This window comes from Choloepus didactylus, chromosome 6 (assembly GCF_015220235.1).
Source record: "Choloepus didactylus isolate mChoDid1 chromosome 6, mChoDid1.pri, whole genome shotgun sequence".
NCBI classification, from domain to species: domain Eukaryota; kingdom Metazoa; phylum Chordata; class Mammalia; order Pilosa; family Megalonychidae; genus Choloepus; species Choloepus didactylus.
In genome coordinates, this window is record NC_051312.1 from 6,693,859 (window position 1) to 6,707,400 (window position 13,542).

Genomic DNA, 13,542 nt, shown 5'->3' on the forward strand with positions numbered 1-13,542 from the left:
TTTTATTAATGTTAGTTGTATGTTACTTTTATTTCTTATCAATCTTCTTCCCAGCAACACTGTTAAGATTGTTTATATACAATTAGGGCCGCCCACTTTTCAGTTACAAATTTCAAGGTCAGGCACCTAACAGCTGCAGTGCATGCGAGGTGGGGAACGCGCAGGTGCAAACTTCTCTGCGCAGATGCAAGCCCCTCTGCGCAGGTGCAAACTTCTCTGCGCAGATGCAAGCCCCTCTGCGCAGGTGCAAGCTTCTCTGCGCAGATGCACGCCCCTCTGCGCAGGTGCAAACTTCTCTGCGCGGATGTAAGCCCCTCTGCGCAGGTGCAAGCTTCTCTGTACGGATGCACGCCCCTCTGCGCAGGTGCAAGCTTCTCTGCACGGATGCACGCCCCTCTGCGCAGGTGCTAACTTCTCTGCGCGGATGTAAGCCCCTCTGCGCAGGTGCAAGCTTCTCTGCACGGATGCAAGCCCCTCTGCGCAGGTGCTTCGGTTTGCTGATGGTCAGCCCGCGGCGCTCCCTGTCCCGCGGCTCCTACGCAGCCTGCACCGGGACGCGGTGTTGGGGGCGCCGAGCCCGGGCCGTGCGGGCTCATCCCTGCCCTGGCCTCAGGGGCTCCAGGGTTTACTGAGGTCAGAAGTTGAGCTTGGGAGACCTACCCAGAGGTGCCACACGCCAGCCTGGGCTCCCCGAGTTCCCGAAGGCCTCACTCGGCCTCCCGCCTCGGTCCCTCCCACTCCCCTGGCCCCGCTTCCGCCTCGCGCCCGGCGGGGTCCCACTCAGGCCACGCCCGCTCCCCGCCCTGACCCGGTCGCTGTTCGGCCCCGCCCTGGCCACGCCCATGCTGCTCACGACCACGCCCCGCTCCCGGCGCGCCCCGCCCCTGCCCTGGCCACGCCCACCCTGCTCGCGGCCACGCCCCGCCTCCTCGCCCAACCGCCAACGGGCGCAGGTGCGCGAGGAGCCGGGGTGGCGTCCGCGCTGCTTGGCTCTGAGGAGGCCGGACGAGGAGTCTTGCCGGCGCCCGAGCCCCCGGCCCCGCCAGTTCTCCCCGCAGCCCCGAGCGCGGCCTCGAGGTCTGCAGGTGGCACCCAAGGTCGGCCCCGCGGGCGTTGGGAGCCCCCTAGTCGGCCTCCCCGGGCAGTGGGACCCCTGGTCAGCCCCCTCCTCGGACTATGGGACCCCTGGTCAGCCCCCTCCCCGGGCAGTGGGACCCCTGGTCAGCCCCCCTCCTTGGACTGTGGGATCCCTGGTCAGCCCCCCTCCTTGGACTATGGGACCCCTGGTCAGCCCCCTCCCCGGGCGGTGGGACCCCTGGTCAGCCCCCCTCCTTGGACTATGGGACCCCTGGTCAGCCCCCTCCCCGGGCAGTGGGACCCCTGGTCAGTGCCCTTCTCGGACTATGGGACCCCTGGTCAGCCCCATCCCCGGGCGGTGGGACCCCTGGTCAGCCCCCCTCCTTGGACTATGGGACCCCTGGTCAGTCCCCCTCCTTGGACTATGGGACCCCTGGTCAGCCCCCTCCCCGGGCGGTGGGACCCCTGGTCAGTGCCCTCCTCGGACTATGGGACCCCTGGTCAGCCCCCTCCCCGGGCGGTGGGACCCCTGGGCAGCCCCCTCCTCGGACTATGGGACCCCTGGTCAGCCCCCTCCCCGGGCGGTGGGACCCCTGGGCAGCCCCCCTCCTCGGACTATGGGACCCCTGGTCAGCCCCCTCCCCGGGCAGTGGGACCCCTGGGCAGCCCCCCTCCCCGGGCGGTGGGACCCTCTGATTAGACTCCCTGGGCGGTGGGACTCCCCTGGCTAGTCACCCAGGATGGTGGGAACCCCAGTCAGCCCCGTGGGCAGTGAGACCCCTACCCCCGTCAGCCCTCCCCCAGGTGGTGGGACCGCCCTGGTCAGGACCCCCTGGGCGGTGGGACCCCACTAGTCGCTCAGGACGGGGGAACCCCCTGGTCAGCCCCCCACCCCCGGGCGGTGGGACCCCTGGGCAGCCCCCGCCCCGCCCCCTCCCCTGGCCGCGTCCTTGCAGGTGCGCGGCTCCGCCCCCTCACCTGGCCGCGTCCTTGCAGGTGCGCGGCTCCTTGCGAGGTCCGGCCTGGAGCAGGGTGCTGGGGCGATGCCCGGGCCGAGGCCCCCTCTGCACACATGGAGGAGGCCCCTCTGCTTGGCGGGATGTGCGGTCCCGAGGATGAGATCGTGACAGACCTCTTCAGTCCGGAGAACCGGTTCGTGTCGGAGAATGTGACCCTGAAAACCCCCGTGGCGGTGAAGCACGAGGAAGACAGGTTCCCGGTCTTCAAAGACGCGTACCTGAGCTCGGCAGACCCCAAGGAGCCGCTCCTGCGCGCGTTCAGCCCCCCGCTGGGCGTGGACTGTAAGAATAAGGTCAAAGTGGAGCTCCTGGGGGACCAGAACGACGCGGAGGAGATGCTCGGGGAGTACCCAGGGCTCCCCGAGCTCAGTCCCCTGGAGGAGGCCGCTCTTCCTTCGGCCCCGCCGCCGCCGGCCTACAACGTCCACTTCCTGTCCTCCCTGCTGGCCCCGCACCGGAGTCCGGCTGTCTTGCCCCTCGGCGCCTGGGCCAGGGAAGGAGACGCCCAGGCGGGTGTCCGGGTGTTTCCAGTAAGAACGCCCCTGGAAACGGGCACCCTTTCACCCCTTTCCAAATCTGTGAGACTGCAGGGGTAGATATCAAGATTTCCCTCTAGAAGCATTTTCCCTGGGTCAGCAACACCCCGACTGACCAATGCCCCTGGAAGCCCCAGGGGGTCTGCCCGGCTGAGCCACCAGCCTGCGGGGAACGTGTCCTGGGGAACAGTTGCAAAGGCCTCTTGAGGCAGAGAGTAGGGACAAGTGAGAGGGTTTAGCTAGGACCCCTTTGCTAAAGCTCATTGGCTTTAGGAAAGAAGCCCTGTTTATGTCTGACTATGTTAAAAAGTGAGGTTTGTAATGCACAAGGAATTGGAGTTAATACTCGAGTTTGCTGAGCCTTGGAATCAAGCTGTTGATCTTCCTCCTGCTAATGGATGATCGTTATTCAAGCACATATAATATAGAGCAGAGGCTAAACAAATTCCTACTAATTCTCAGCTAATTGTCCTCCTTTGCTATGGATTTTCTGTTTTTTTCTTGCTGAATGGAACAAACCAGTTTTTAAAGAAAAAAATGCCCCCTCCCCCCCCCAATGTATGCTGGTTCCCTCAAAAGATCTAGTTTGGAAAACTAGCTTAATCATCTGTTAAATCATTTTGGTAGGTTAGAGATTAAACTTTTGTGGAACGTTTTGAGCCTGACTTCGCGTGTCATAGGCGGTGGCAGCAGGCTCCTGGGTTGCCTTCTTGCCTGACCCATGGAGTGGGGGCGTCATCTCGGCTCCCGGGTGGAAAGGAAACGATGGGGCCGAGGCTGGTGCCCCCTCCGTCCTCCAGCGAGGCGGAAAGAGGACCCCAGGGAGTGTCACCCCCCACCAAGTCACCCAGTGCAGGGGTCTTCCTGGGGGCTGTTAACTTGGGCCCTTATGAGGCAACTTGTTTCCGTCTCAGATTCCGTTTAGCCACCCAACCCAAACCTGGTGACAGCCCATTCTGCCTGTCTGTTCCTGCTCAGAGTGGAGTCAGTGGGAATTAACCAGAACAGGAAAGGGATAGTAATGTTATCCAGTTTTAACAGAATGCTGGTTAGGCAAAGCAAAGGAGAGACTGAAGGATGTTTCTTTTATTTTTTGAATTTTTATTAACTATTTCCTAATTCATTAAAACAATCATTAATACAATGAAAAATATTTATCAGTTACATAACAAAATTATTTTCTGGTAAATATTCAGGGTAAATTGCTAATTTCCTTTTTTCTAGAAATTCATTCTCACATTTTGACCTTGGTTTATATAAATTCTGTAAAAAAGAGATTTTACTGAAGAAGTAATCCAGATATTAGTTGCATGGGGCTGCAGAAATGATAATGTTTATTGTATAAATTTTTGTTAATTACAGAGAGATAAATTAAACTTTGATGACATGTGCATGGCAAGTTCCCCAAAGCAGAAAACAGAAGAAAATTTGAAATTTTTGATATTTCTATAAAATTTGAAATATCTCAATAAAGCTATTACTAGAAATGTAGCTAAACTTCCCCTCTTTCAAGATTTATGCCTAGATGCTAGCCTGCTGGGCCATGTAATTTGCCAGTACATGATAATTGTCATTATTTTATTAGGTCGAAAAATCTCTCCAAGTTTGAGTCAACAATCACACTTCGAAAAACAGTGATTTTCTGTGAGGTTTTTGAGATTTTACCTTCAAATCACTGCACATCTTTCTTAAGGATTTTATGACCTGCCTCCTGGGCTTTTGGGGAGACTCACCTGAATCCATGATGGGCAGCCCAGGCAGGTGGAGGTTGAGCAGGGAAGGATGGGGATGAAAGCCTGGGTTGGCTGCTGCTTCCCAATCCTTGTTGCATTCTTAACATTTTGAAATGAAGCATCCTAATTTTGAAACACAAAATTCTGACGGTATTTTATATGTGTGTATATAAATATATATTTATTTACTATTAGGATTTTTTTAGTTTTTTTTTTAAATTCCATTGATTTTCAGTAGTATCATTGGTATTTCTCCATATTTTGGGTAATTTTACTGGTGTGTCATTGAGGTGAGCCTTGTGGCAGAGGAGAGCTTACAAACAAAGTTGGCAGCTATCACCTACCCCCACATGTTGATAATTTGTCCTACTATTTAGTCAGGAAAGTTCTTTTTTTTTTTTTTTTTTTAGGCTGTTATAAGGATTACCAAAATATCAACAAGGATCTGGGGCTTCTTGAGAGGGAAAAAAAAAAAAGAAAAAAACAAACCTGGTAAAACCATTGACTAGAAAGTTGAATAAAACGAATCGGCATCCTGATTTGAAGAAAGGGCAGATGAGGCTTCCAGGTCCGGTAGAGTGTGGGGCTGCAGAGCAGCTCAGGAAGGAACCCGCATTTGCTTAGCCCCTTTCTCTGGAACAGCACAGGTGCCACGTCGGCGCCACATCGCACACCACACCTGGTGGTGGCTGGTGGGGGCCTCAGCGTCCTCCCGGGGCCATCACCTGTGGGCCTTGGCCCCCATAGGGAGAAATAAGAGTTCTAGATTCACCGGGGAGGAACCAGAGACATTAAAAAGGATCCTTCTCTGTACTTTTGAAATGTAACTTTTACCTAAAACTCGAATTCCAATTTTCTATATGCTGTAACTGCAAAAGCCAGTGTCCATACCATGCCTTCTAAAAAAGCGGTGCTTTTTCAGGTTGATATAAAGGAAGCAGGTGATACTCTGACGAGTAACAATTCAGAGGAAGCAGCTTTCCAGAACCCTCATACACAAGAATCCTGTTGCAAGTTTCCGTCATCCCAAGAACCGGAGGACGCCCCGGGCTGTTCTCTTAAGAAAGACTCTAATCCAATGGTAATTATGTCAAAGAAAATGCGCACGGCTAACGTTATGTGAAATGTTTGGCTCATACCGTTACCAAGTCAATAGGTTATTTCAGTTATTATTTTTCATTCTGTTTTCTTGTTGAATCAGCATTTTTGTTTGTCTTATCTCTAAAAAGAGGGGCATCAACTAGGGTCTTTCTCATGTTCTTTTCATCCCTCAGATTCTCGTTTTTACTCGATCTCAGCAAATTTAACAATGATTAGGATATTGCTAAATTCTTTAATTACTGACCCCAATTCACATCGTCAGTGCAGAGCCATGATTAGGCCCCGGGGTGGGGGCTTGAAGCATCGGTGGGAGGGGGAGCTGCAGTTCTGTGGCTTTGGGCAGAGGCTGCTTCCTTTGTTCGTTATGCCTCCAAACCTAAGGATATCTACAAACACTTGCACGGGACAAGTAGCATTTGTGATCAGTAGCATTTGTGATTTATGTCACGCTTTTGCACATTCATTATTTCAACCCTATAACATCTCTGTGGGTTAGGCATTATTTTTTATCCTCGGTTTATAGACAGGGAAACAGGTGCTGTATAATTTGCTTATGTCTTCTTGGCTTGTAAGTGGTGCATCTGGAACTCTAGCTCTCACTGTGGTGGGGTAAGAGGAGGGGAGCCAAGGAACCCTTTCCCAAAAATTCCTTCAACAGATTGCTTAGGGTCCAAGGAACTAACAATTGCCTTCCCCACAGCAGTTCTTTACTGTCAGAAAGGAGGCCCTAGCTGTAAGGCATGAAAATACTCAAAAATGAGCTCCCCGTGTTGGTTATCTATGGCACGCTCCCGTATCCCTGTCTGTCTGCGGTACTACCCAGGGCCCTGGGTTCTGGGAGCAGAACTTTCCCCCAACACTCGGAGCAGGTCATCAGAACGAGAACTCCAGCTGTACCAGACTACGCAGTAACGTTGGTGCACTTGCCCAGGAGGGGCAGGGCAGAGGCACCTGTCGCGGTTCAGCCCAGGAGAGTCCATCAGAGCCTTTCTCCCAGTTATGTGTGGTGTGAGTGAGCAAGTGGCTGTAACTCCATCCTCCAAATACAATTACAATTCCAACTGAACAGAATGCCAGCCTCTGATCAAACGTCAGGAGGATCTGAAGTTTCGACTCGGGGTTCTGCACCTCCAGCAGAGGCTTGGTGCATGTTCTCTGTATGGGTGCTCACATTGTGACTTCATGCTTATTTGGGGTTTCCTGTCTAGGTGATAAGCAACTCAGAGGCAGAAACCCCAGCTTCTCCTGCCTTTAGATTCAGGCCACGTTGCCTGGTCCAGGGCTGAGCACACAGTTAGGGCTCCATTGATGCTTTGGTTGAGGCCATACCCTGTTGAGGTTGTGGAGAACCATGGTATGGGATTTATTTATGGTCAGCTTTCCTACTATGTTATCTGAGAAAGCTGGTCAGGTCCAGGAAGACCAACCCAGCTTCTGAGGATTTCCCGGGTCCCAGACTAACCTTTCTAAGCTGTGCTTGTAGGAAATAAAATAATAGGCATAAAAAAACCCATGTGTTAAATAGCAACGTGTTTGTGTGGCAGGAAAAAACAACTGTGGTAAAATTAGAGGGTATTGTAAGTATGTGCCCAGCTACAGTGATGGAATCGGGGGGCACGGTATCTCTCGGAGTCAGCCTGGTCCAAATGAGGCCGAGGTTTGCCATAATCGCTCTCTCCCAGTGACGCAGACTGTGGGGTGCAGGCCCTGGGGTGCAGGGACCGAGGAGGAAGCTCCAGGGCTCAGCCCCCAACCCTTCACCCAGGTCTGTTGCCCGAGCAAGACCACTGTTCACGTCACGGATGCATCTGGGGAAATAGTCCTGGGAGATGTTTTGTCCTGTGGTACCTCCAGGGAACATGTTATTCTAGAGTAAGAAATAGAGAACAGATCTATAGTTTCCCTTTTTTTAAAAAACTTAAATTCTGGATTAAAGCTGTTTTCTCAGACTTAAGTTTATTTAGGTTCATATTACTGGATTTATCTTTTAAAAATGAAACCTGATCGTTATTTTTCATTTTAGGTGATATGTCAGTTGAAAGGGGGTACACAAATGCTGTGTATAGACAATTCTGGCACAAGAGAACTAAAAGCACTTCATTTGGTTCCTCAGTATCAAGACCAAAATAATTATCTACAGTCAGGTACAAAGTAAATGAGTAAAAAATTATGTCATATATATAAGTTGGTAAGTGAATATGCTTGGCTTTTTATTTAAAGTGAAAGTGAAATAGGCAGTTAGGTCATGGAATAGGGAATTTGGCAAACTTCATAGCTCATATTAGTGAATTAAGAACAGAAAAAATGTATGTCTTTATAGGCTAATTTATATACCTTGTATCGACTGTCTCAAATTCTCAGATAGCTGTCCTCCAGTTGAGCTAGCTGCAGAGAGCTTTGCAGCCCTAACAGGTGACAACTCATAACAACACTTACTCATTATCACTTTCACAAGTAGGTGTGCCTGGGTTGAAACATCAACCTTTGAAAGAGCGGGTTGACCATTCAGGTGTGGTTATTCATTTATTACATACACGCGCGCGCACACACACACACACACATATATATTTAGACATAAACATATATATACATTTGGATGTAATTAATGAGAATTATCATTCTGCTTAAATTACTATGAATTCTGAAATAACTATCAAATGCTGATTTATCTGATATTCGTTCACTCAGAAACTTTTTTCAATTAGTACCATAATAATAAATAACCTGTAAGTCCTTGATTATCCTAAAATGCCTTATGAATGATTAAGGAAAGATGAAATGCATAGCTTCCAGAATGTGCTTAACACACACTGATTCTTGAAAATTGGGCATCTCTGTGTGGTCTATACATGCTGTCATTACTCTAGAGCCTGAGTTAGCCGGGATATTTCATCATCAGATGATTCGCTGACCTTGCCAGTAATTTAAAATCCTTTGTAAATCCAGATGTGGTCTCACATGGCCTTCGGAGTCCAGGGCAAGAAGAGAGTGTGACTCCTTGTCTTCCCATTCCATCCTGATATTCTTTATACTCAGAAAAGGTGAAACACCTTCAAGCCATTTACTTTTTCAGTGAAGAAGCTGGGGTTGGGATCTTAAAGCCTCAAGGAGCTCTTTGTTGCACACTGACTGTGGTTTCAGGTTCCATGATCCTCAACACAGGCAGGGAGGGGTTCTTTGTTCCCTTCTTCTTGGATACAACAAAATCCTAATGCTTTACGGTTCACAGAAGGATAGGGTTTATATAATGCTCTGCAAATCAGTTTCCTTGTCATATAATCATAAAACTCCTCAGTCTCCTTTTGCATCCATATGAAATATCACCATAAAATAAATGCAACCTGTTCCTTAAAGCACAAGCTGAGATCACTCAGGGGTGCTGAAGTCTGCAGAAGGAAATGTGTTCAGCCCGCAAGTGATAGCGGAGGGTGCCACACTTCTCCTTGCTCCTGGGCTCACTAATATGGAGGTGCACGGAATTATTATTCTCATGAATATTTTTCACAGCATCCTATCAGTGCCAGTTATGAAGTAGTTTGTTCCAAACAGCTTGGTAACCATTTGAGAAAAGGATTCTTATAAATTGAAAGTAGTTCACATAGTGTCCAACAGATGTCACTGTGTTTCCTTCGAAAATGTGAGCTGAGCAGTGGTACCCCTGTGAGTTAGCCGTGGCACCCCAGGGTGCCATGCACCCAGTTTGGGCACTCACACCATTTTCTTAGTGTAGTGGACTATTCCTGGGAGATTGAATCAAGTAGCATTATAACGAAAAAAATGAGTGGTAGTAAGTAAAAAAACAAAAACAACAACAACAAAAAAACCTACATTGACCCAAAGGTTCTACAGAATAGGAAACATAAATAGGATCAAGATAAGTTGATTAGCTTTGTACCTGATAAATCTATAACACATTATAATTTTTTACTTTCTTCCATGTGAAGTGGAAGTGGGACAATATATGCTATCAATTAATTATAATTGTCTTCCTTACAGATGTCCCTAAACCAATGACTACTTTAGTAGGAAGATTTTTGCCAGTACCAGCAAAATTAAGTCTCATTACACAAGTGAGTCACTGTTTTAATAAAAAAAATACAATTGGGCATTAATGTCTTGAAATTTCAATTGTTGCAGTTGGAATTATTCAGGAAGTATAATTTATCCTCTACTTAAAAATCTTTAGTGAAATGTACCAGTTGCTCAGCACCTTCAGCACTGTACCAGCCACCGTGGGGGTGGAGGCAGCCGAAGGCACAGCCCCCTGCTGGCTCTGCGGGGCCCTTTCCCCCTTCCCCCTTCCCCACGGCCTCCAGACCCTCCTCCTGCTCCACGAGCCGTGCGGGTCGGAACGTCCCTCACCTTCCCCGGTGTCATGGAAATGCTTTTCAAAGTTTGCGTTTATGATTACACCATAACATACATATGTGAAACATAACCATAAAGCTCTTTTCCTTGGTCTTGATGTGAAATGTCGCCTCCTGTTTCCTCCCTGCACAGCACCGTCACGGTCTTGTTTGGGGTTGGTGGGTTTGTCTGTATCCACCCACGGGATAGGAGCACACACGGGAGCAGAGACACTGTGGATTTTGCCAACCCATGTAAACTGGGAACCAGGACAAAGCCTGGCACAGGCAGGGCATCCCCTCGCCCTGCAGCTGGGGCAGGGGCAGCGGCAGCGCGGGGCTGAGCCCTGGGTGGCATCGGCGAGCTGAGCGATGCACGGTGGTGTGGGGGGACAGGCAGCTAAACAAGAAATGACACAGTGGGTTAGGAGAGCAGAGGATGGGGGCGTGGTGGGTGGGAGGCAGGGTGGTCCCAGCTGGTTTCCCTGAGAAGGTGACATTTGAGCAAAGATTTGGAAGAGATGAGAGGTGAGCCGTGTGAGTGTTATATGGAAGAACCTTCCAGGCAGAGAGAGCAGGCTCCTTAGAGCAGGCTCCAAGTGAGCTCAGGCAGAGGAGCACTGTGGCTTTCACCCAGCTCGAGAAGGGGGGCCTTACAGTTTTGAACAGAGGTATGATGTGATTTGATTAAAAGGATCTCCCAGGCAGTTTGTAGAGAAAAGATGAAAGGGGCAGTGCTGTGGGGGGTGGGCAAGGTGAGAGCAGGTAACCCACCCTGCAGTCCTCTCAGTGAGGGTGGCAGTGGCTCAGACCAGGTGGTGGCAGGGGAGGTGGGGAGAAGTGAAGCTTCTAGGGGCATTTTGAAGGCTGAGCCATAGGCTTTGCTGATAGAGTGTATGCGGAACCCGAAAGAAAGAGGAGTCAAGGATGACTCCAAGTTTTAGGGTTGAGCAAACTGACAGATGTGGCTGCACATCTGGAGCCCATCAGAAAGTCCACCGTTGGACTTGCTTCTCATGTGGAGCTCTTCCACCTCTAAGACCCTGCCCCGTGAAAGGCCCCTGTGGGCCACAGGTCCTGTGCTTCTACCTCCTCCCCATCTTCCCTTGGCCAGGTTTACTGTTATCCCCACTTTGGCTCCCCCTGACTTCTTATCCAGCTTGGGCCTCAGAGTCAATTATTTTAGCAATACACTTCTACCTCTCTAGGTCCCTTGCTTCCTTGCCAACCCCCCCCAATTCTGGGTATTTTTTTAGAGCTTTGCTCTTCAAAGTGTGGCCCATGGACCACGGACTTTGGCATCATGTGGGGGCTTGTTAGAAATGCAGACTCTTGGGTCCCACTGTGGACCCACTGAATCAGCGTCTGCATTCTAACAAGATCTCAGGTGATTTGTGTGAACATCATAGCCTGAGCATTTACTTTATTCCCTCCTCGGTGACCACGCATTGCTGAAGAAAGTCATGGAATCTAGCATAAAGTTGCCTTAAATTTACTACCTACATAGTATTTAAAAGATCTCTTTTTCTCTGCTTTATTCTGGGGCTGAGAAAGCAAGGGACTGGGGCAGGCAAGTAGTTTGATCTGATCTGTGTAGAGCATGGTCTCAACCCTGAGAACCGTGGAACTCCTTCTCCAAAAGAACACAGACTTCAGCCGGTATCATTTGGAGACACCACCTGGATAGCCGGGGGGCTGGAGGACTGTAAAAGGCACCCCAGTTTCAGTAGGTTCTGGTCAGGCCAGTGAGAAGGTGGCACATCCACTGGGCTCTGGGCCAACCTGAGAGAGGGAGGCCCTGGGCAGAGACACCCCTTGGCAGACTCAGATTCTTACTTTTACACTAGGGAGTCAGACCCAGGGTGGTTTCTCAATGTCTTCCAGCCCTGACAGTCAGTGATTACACACAATTTTAAGAGGGTCCAAGGGAGAAAACCAAGAAGATGAATAAAGTGTGTTTTTCCATGATCACGTTCCTAAATAAAGCTTCTTTTTAAATTTCAGTTTTGGGGAGGAGGAGACAAGGATAGAATGCTTAACTGTGATATATACAAATAATCTCAAAACCTGATTTTATCCAGTGCTTGTCATTTCTTCCTCTTCTGACATCAGTGTTAGTTGTGTCACCTTCCCCTCCCCTGGCAATGCTGTCTGTGCACCACACTGATGAGTAACATGAAAAAAATGAGAGCCAGGATGGCCAGGGACATGGACAATGCAGACTGCAACATGCTTCTGAATTTGTAGAAATTAGCTGCAAAATATTTTGAATACAGGAAAAATTAATGCTTGCCCAAGGCTTCAAATGTCAAGATCTCTTATGTTATGCAAAGAATATACCATATTTTAAAAAATGTTTTAAAAGAAATTTATAATTGAATTTATTTCACAATTTGTAATTCATCAAAATGAGAAATATTTCTATTATGGGATCCCTTGATAGCCAACTGACAGCTGTGCAGTCCTGCTTGCCAGCTTGTCCATGGCCAGACCTTACACCTGCAACGCAGTTACCTCTTTGTCTAAAGAGTCAGGTTGTGAGATGGAGGGACCCCAGGGGCTGCCTCCCACCGTGGGTCTCTGCGCCAGAGCCGGCTCATGGCTTAGGAGACTCGTGTTTGCAGTAGGAACTGTTGGAAGGGACTGTACTGTAAACCTCGAGAAGAAAAAGAACCCATTTTATCTGTACTGGGGGCTGCCTGGAAGGGCCTTTCTTAAAAACATTCTAAACCCAGTTCTCCTGCCTTTGACTTTGTGCAGCTTGATAACGGATCCTTATCATCGATAGTGAGTGGATCTACCTTCCCCTCAGCAGCCACTCTCCTGGGACCACCCAAAATAACTTTGGCTGGGTAAGGATTAAGAGCAATACATTGTCACTTAATTTTAATGTAAGAGATTAAGATACTTTGGCGTACATCTGTGATTTTCCTCTGTGTTATAAAATTAGCTTTACCTACATGACTTGAATTTTTTTTTTTTTTTTTTTACATTTATCAATACCATCATCAGTGTTTCTGCTCCATGTGTGGTTTTGTTGTGGCTGGAAAGGCTGATCTGTATGATCTGTAACCTCTTTATTTCTACTGTAACTGTCTGGTGTCCCTGTGTCAATGTTTCAAAAGTTGGTTGCCATTTATATCTCTCCCTTGATTTCACATTGGTTCAAATGAGTTCGGGTCCATCTCTTTTGAGTTGTCATCAACGTCAGAATGAAGTGGCCATCACTTAACACCAGCCCCGGGGCTGGTGGTGGCCTTTCTCGGCCATCTCTGTCCACTGCCTCATGGGCTGCGTCTGCTCATGCTCGATGGCTTTGCTGAGGACGCGCTGTCCAGGGGACGTGGGCTGCATTCACTGGGGACCTTGTCTTAACACATTAAAGTCATGTTTATAACTGTGACTAATTAAACTAATCAAGCTGATTGAAACTCTTTGCCAAGTCAACACCCATGCACTAACCATGGTTTGAGCAGCCCCTTCTGTTCCTTGAGCTCTTAGTTGGTTATATCCACTCCTGCGTTCGGGAGGTTTGGCACACGAGCTAATGAAATGGTCCACGCTATCATGGGCCTGCAGCCCGGGGCCTGGAAGACATCAGGTCAGGCTTCTAATGCCTTCCAGGCTCCTGCAGTGCTCTGCCATCGGGCAGCTCTTCATTATGGTGTTGGTAAGTGTAAGGAGAGCTGTTTGCGGGCATGTACAAAAGGCTAAGTGAACCACTTGATAG

The 13,542-nt window shown here is 49.3% G+C and overlaps 1 protein-coding gene across 2 annotated transcripts in view; it reads left to right on the forward strand.

Moving 5' to 3' along the window:
• The first annotated feature begins 511 nt into the window (after window positions 1–511).
• The window catches only part of TESMIN (testis expressed metallothionein like protein), a 51,465-nt gene continuing 38,434 nt past the window's right edge, over window positions 512–13,542 (forward strand). Inside the window, exons 1-4 of one of the 2 annotated variants that reach the window (XM_037841362.1) lie at window positions 512–633; window positions 2,074–2,626; window positions 5,288–5,446; window positions 12,573–12,664. In XM_037841362.1, coding sequence (XP_037697290.1) covers window positions 2,150–2,626; window positions 5,288–5,446; window positions 12,573–12,664 — 728 coding nt within the window. In that variant the 5' untranslated portion in view covers window positions 512–633; window positions 2,074–2,149. Of the gene's footprint in view, window positions 634–829; window positions 1,098–2,073; window positions 2,627–5,287; window positions 5,447–12,572; window positions 12,665–13,542 lie in introns of those variants that run through there. The other variant, XM_037841361.1, reaches the window with a different exon arrangement.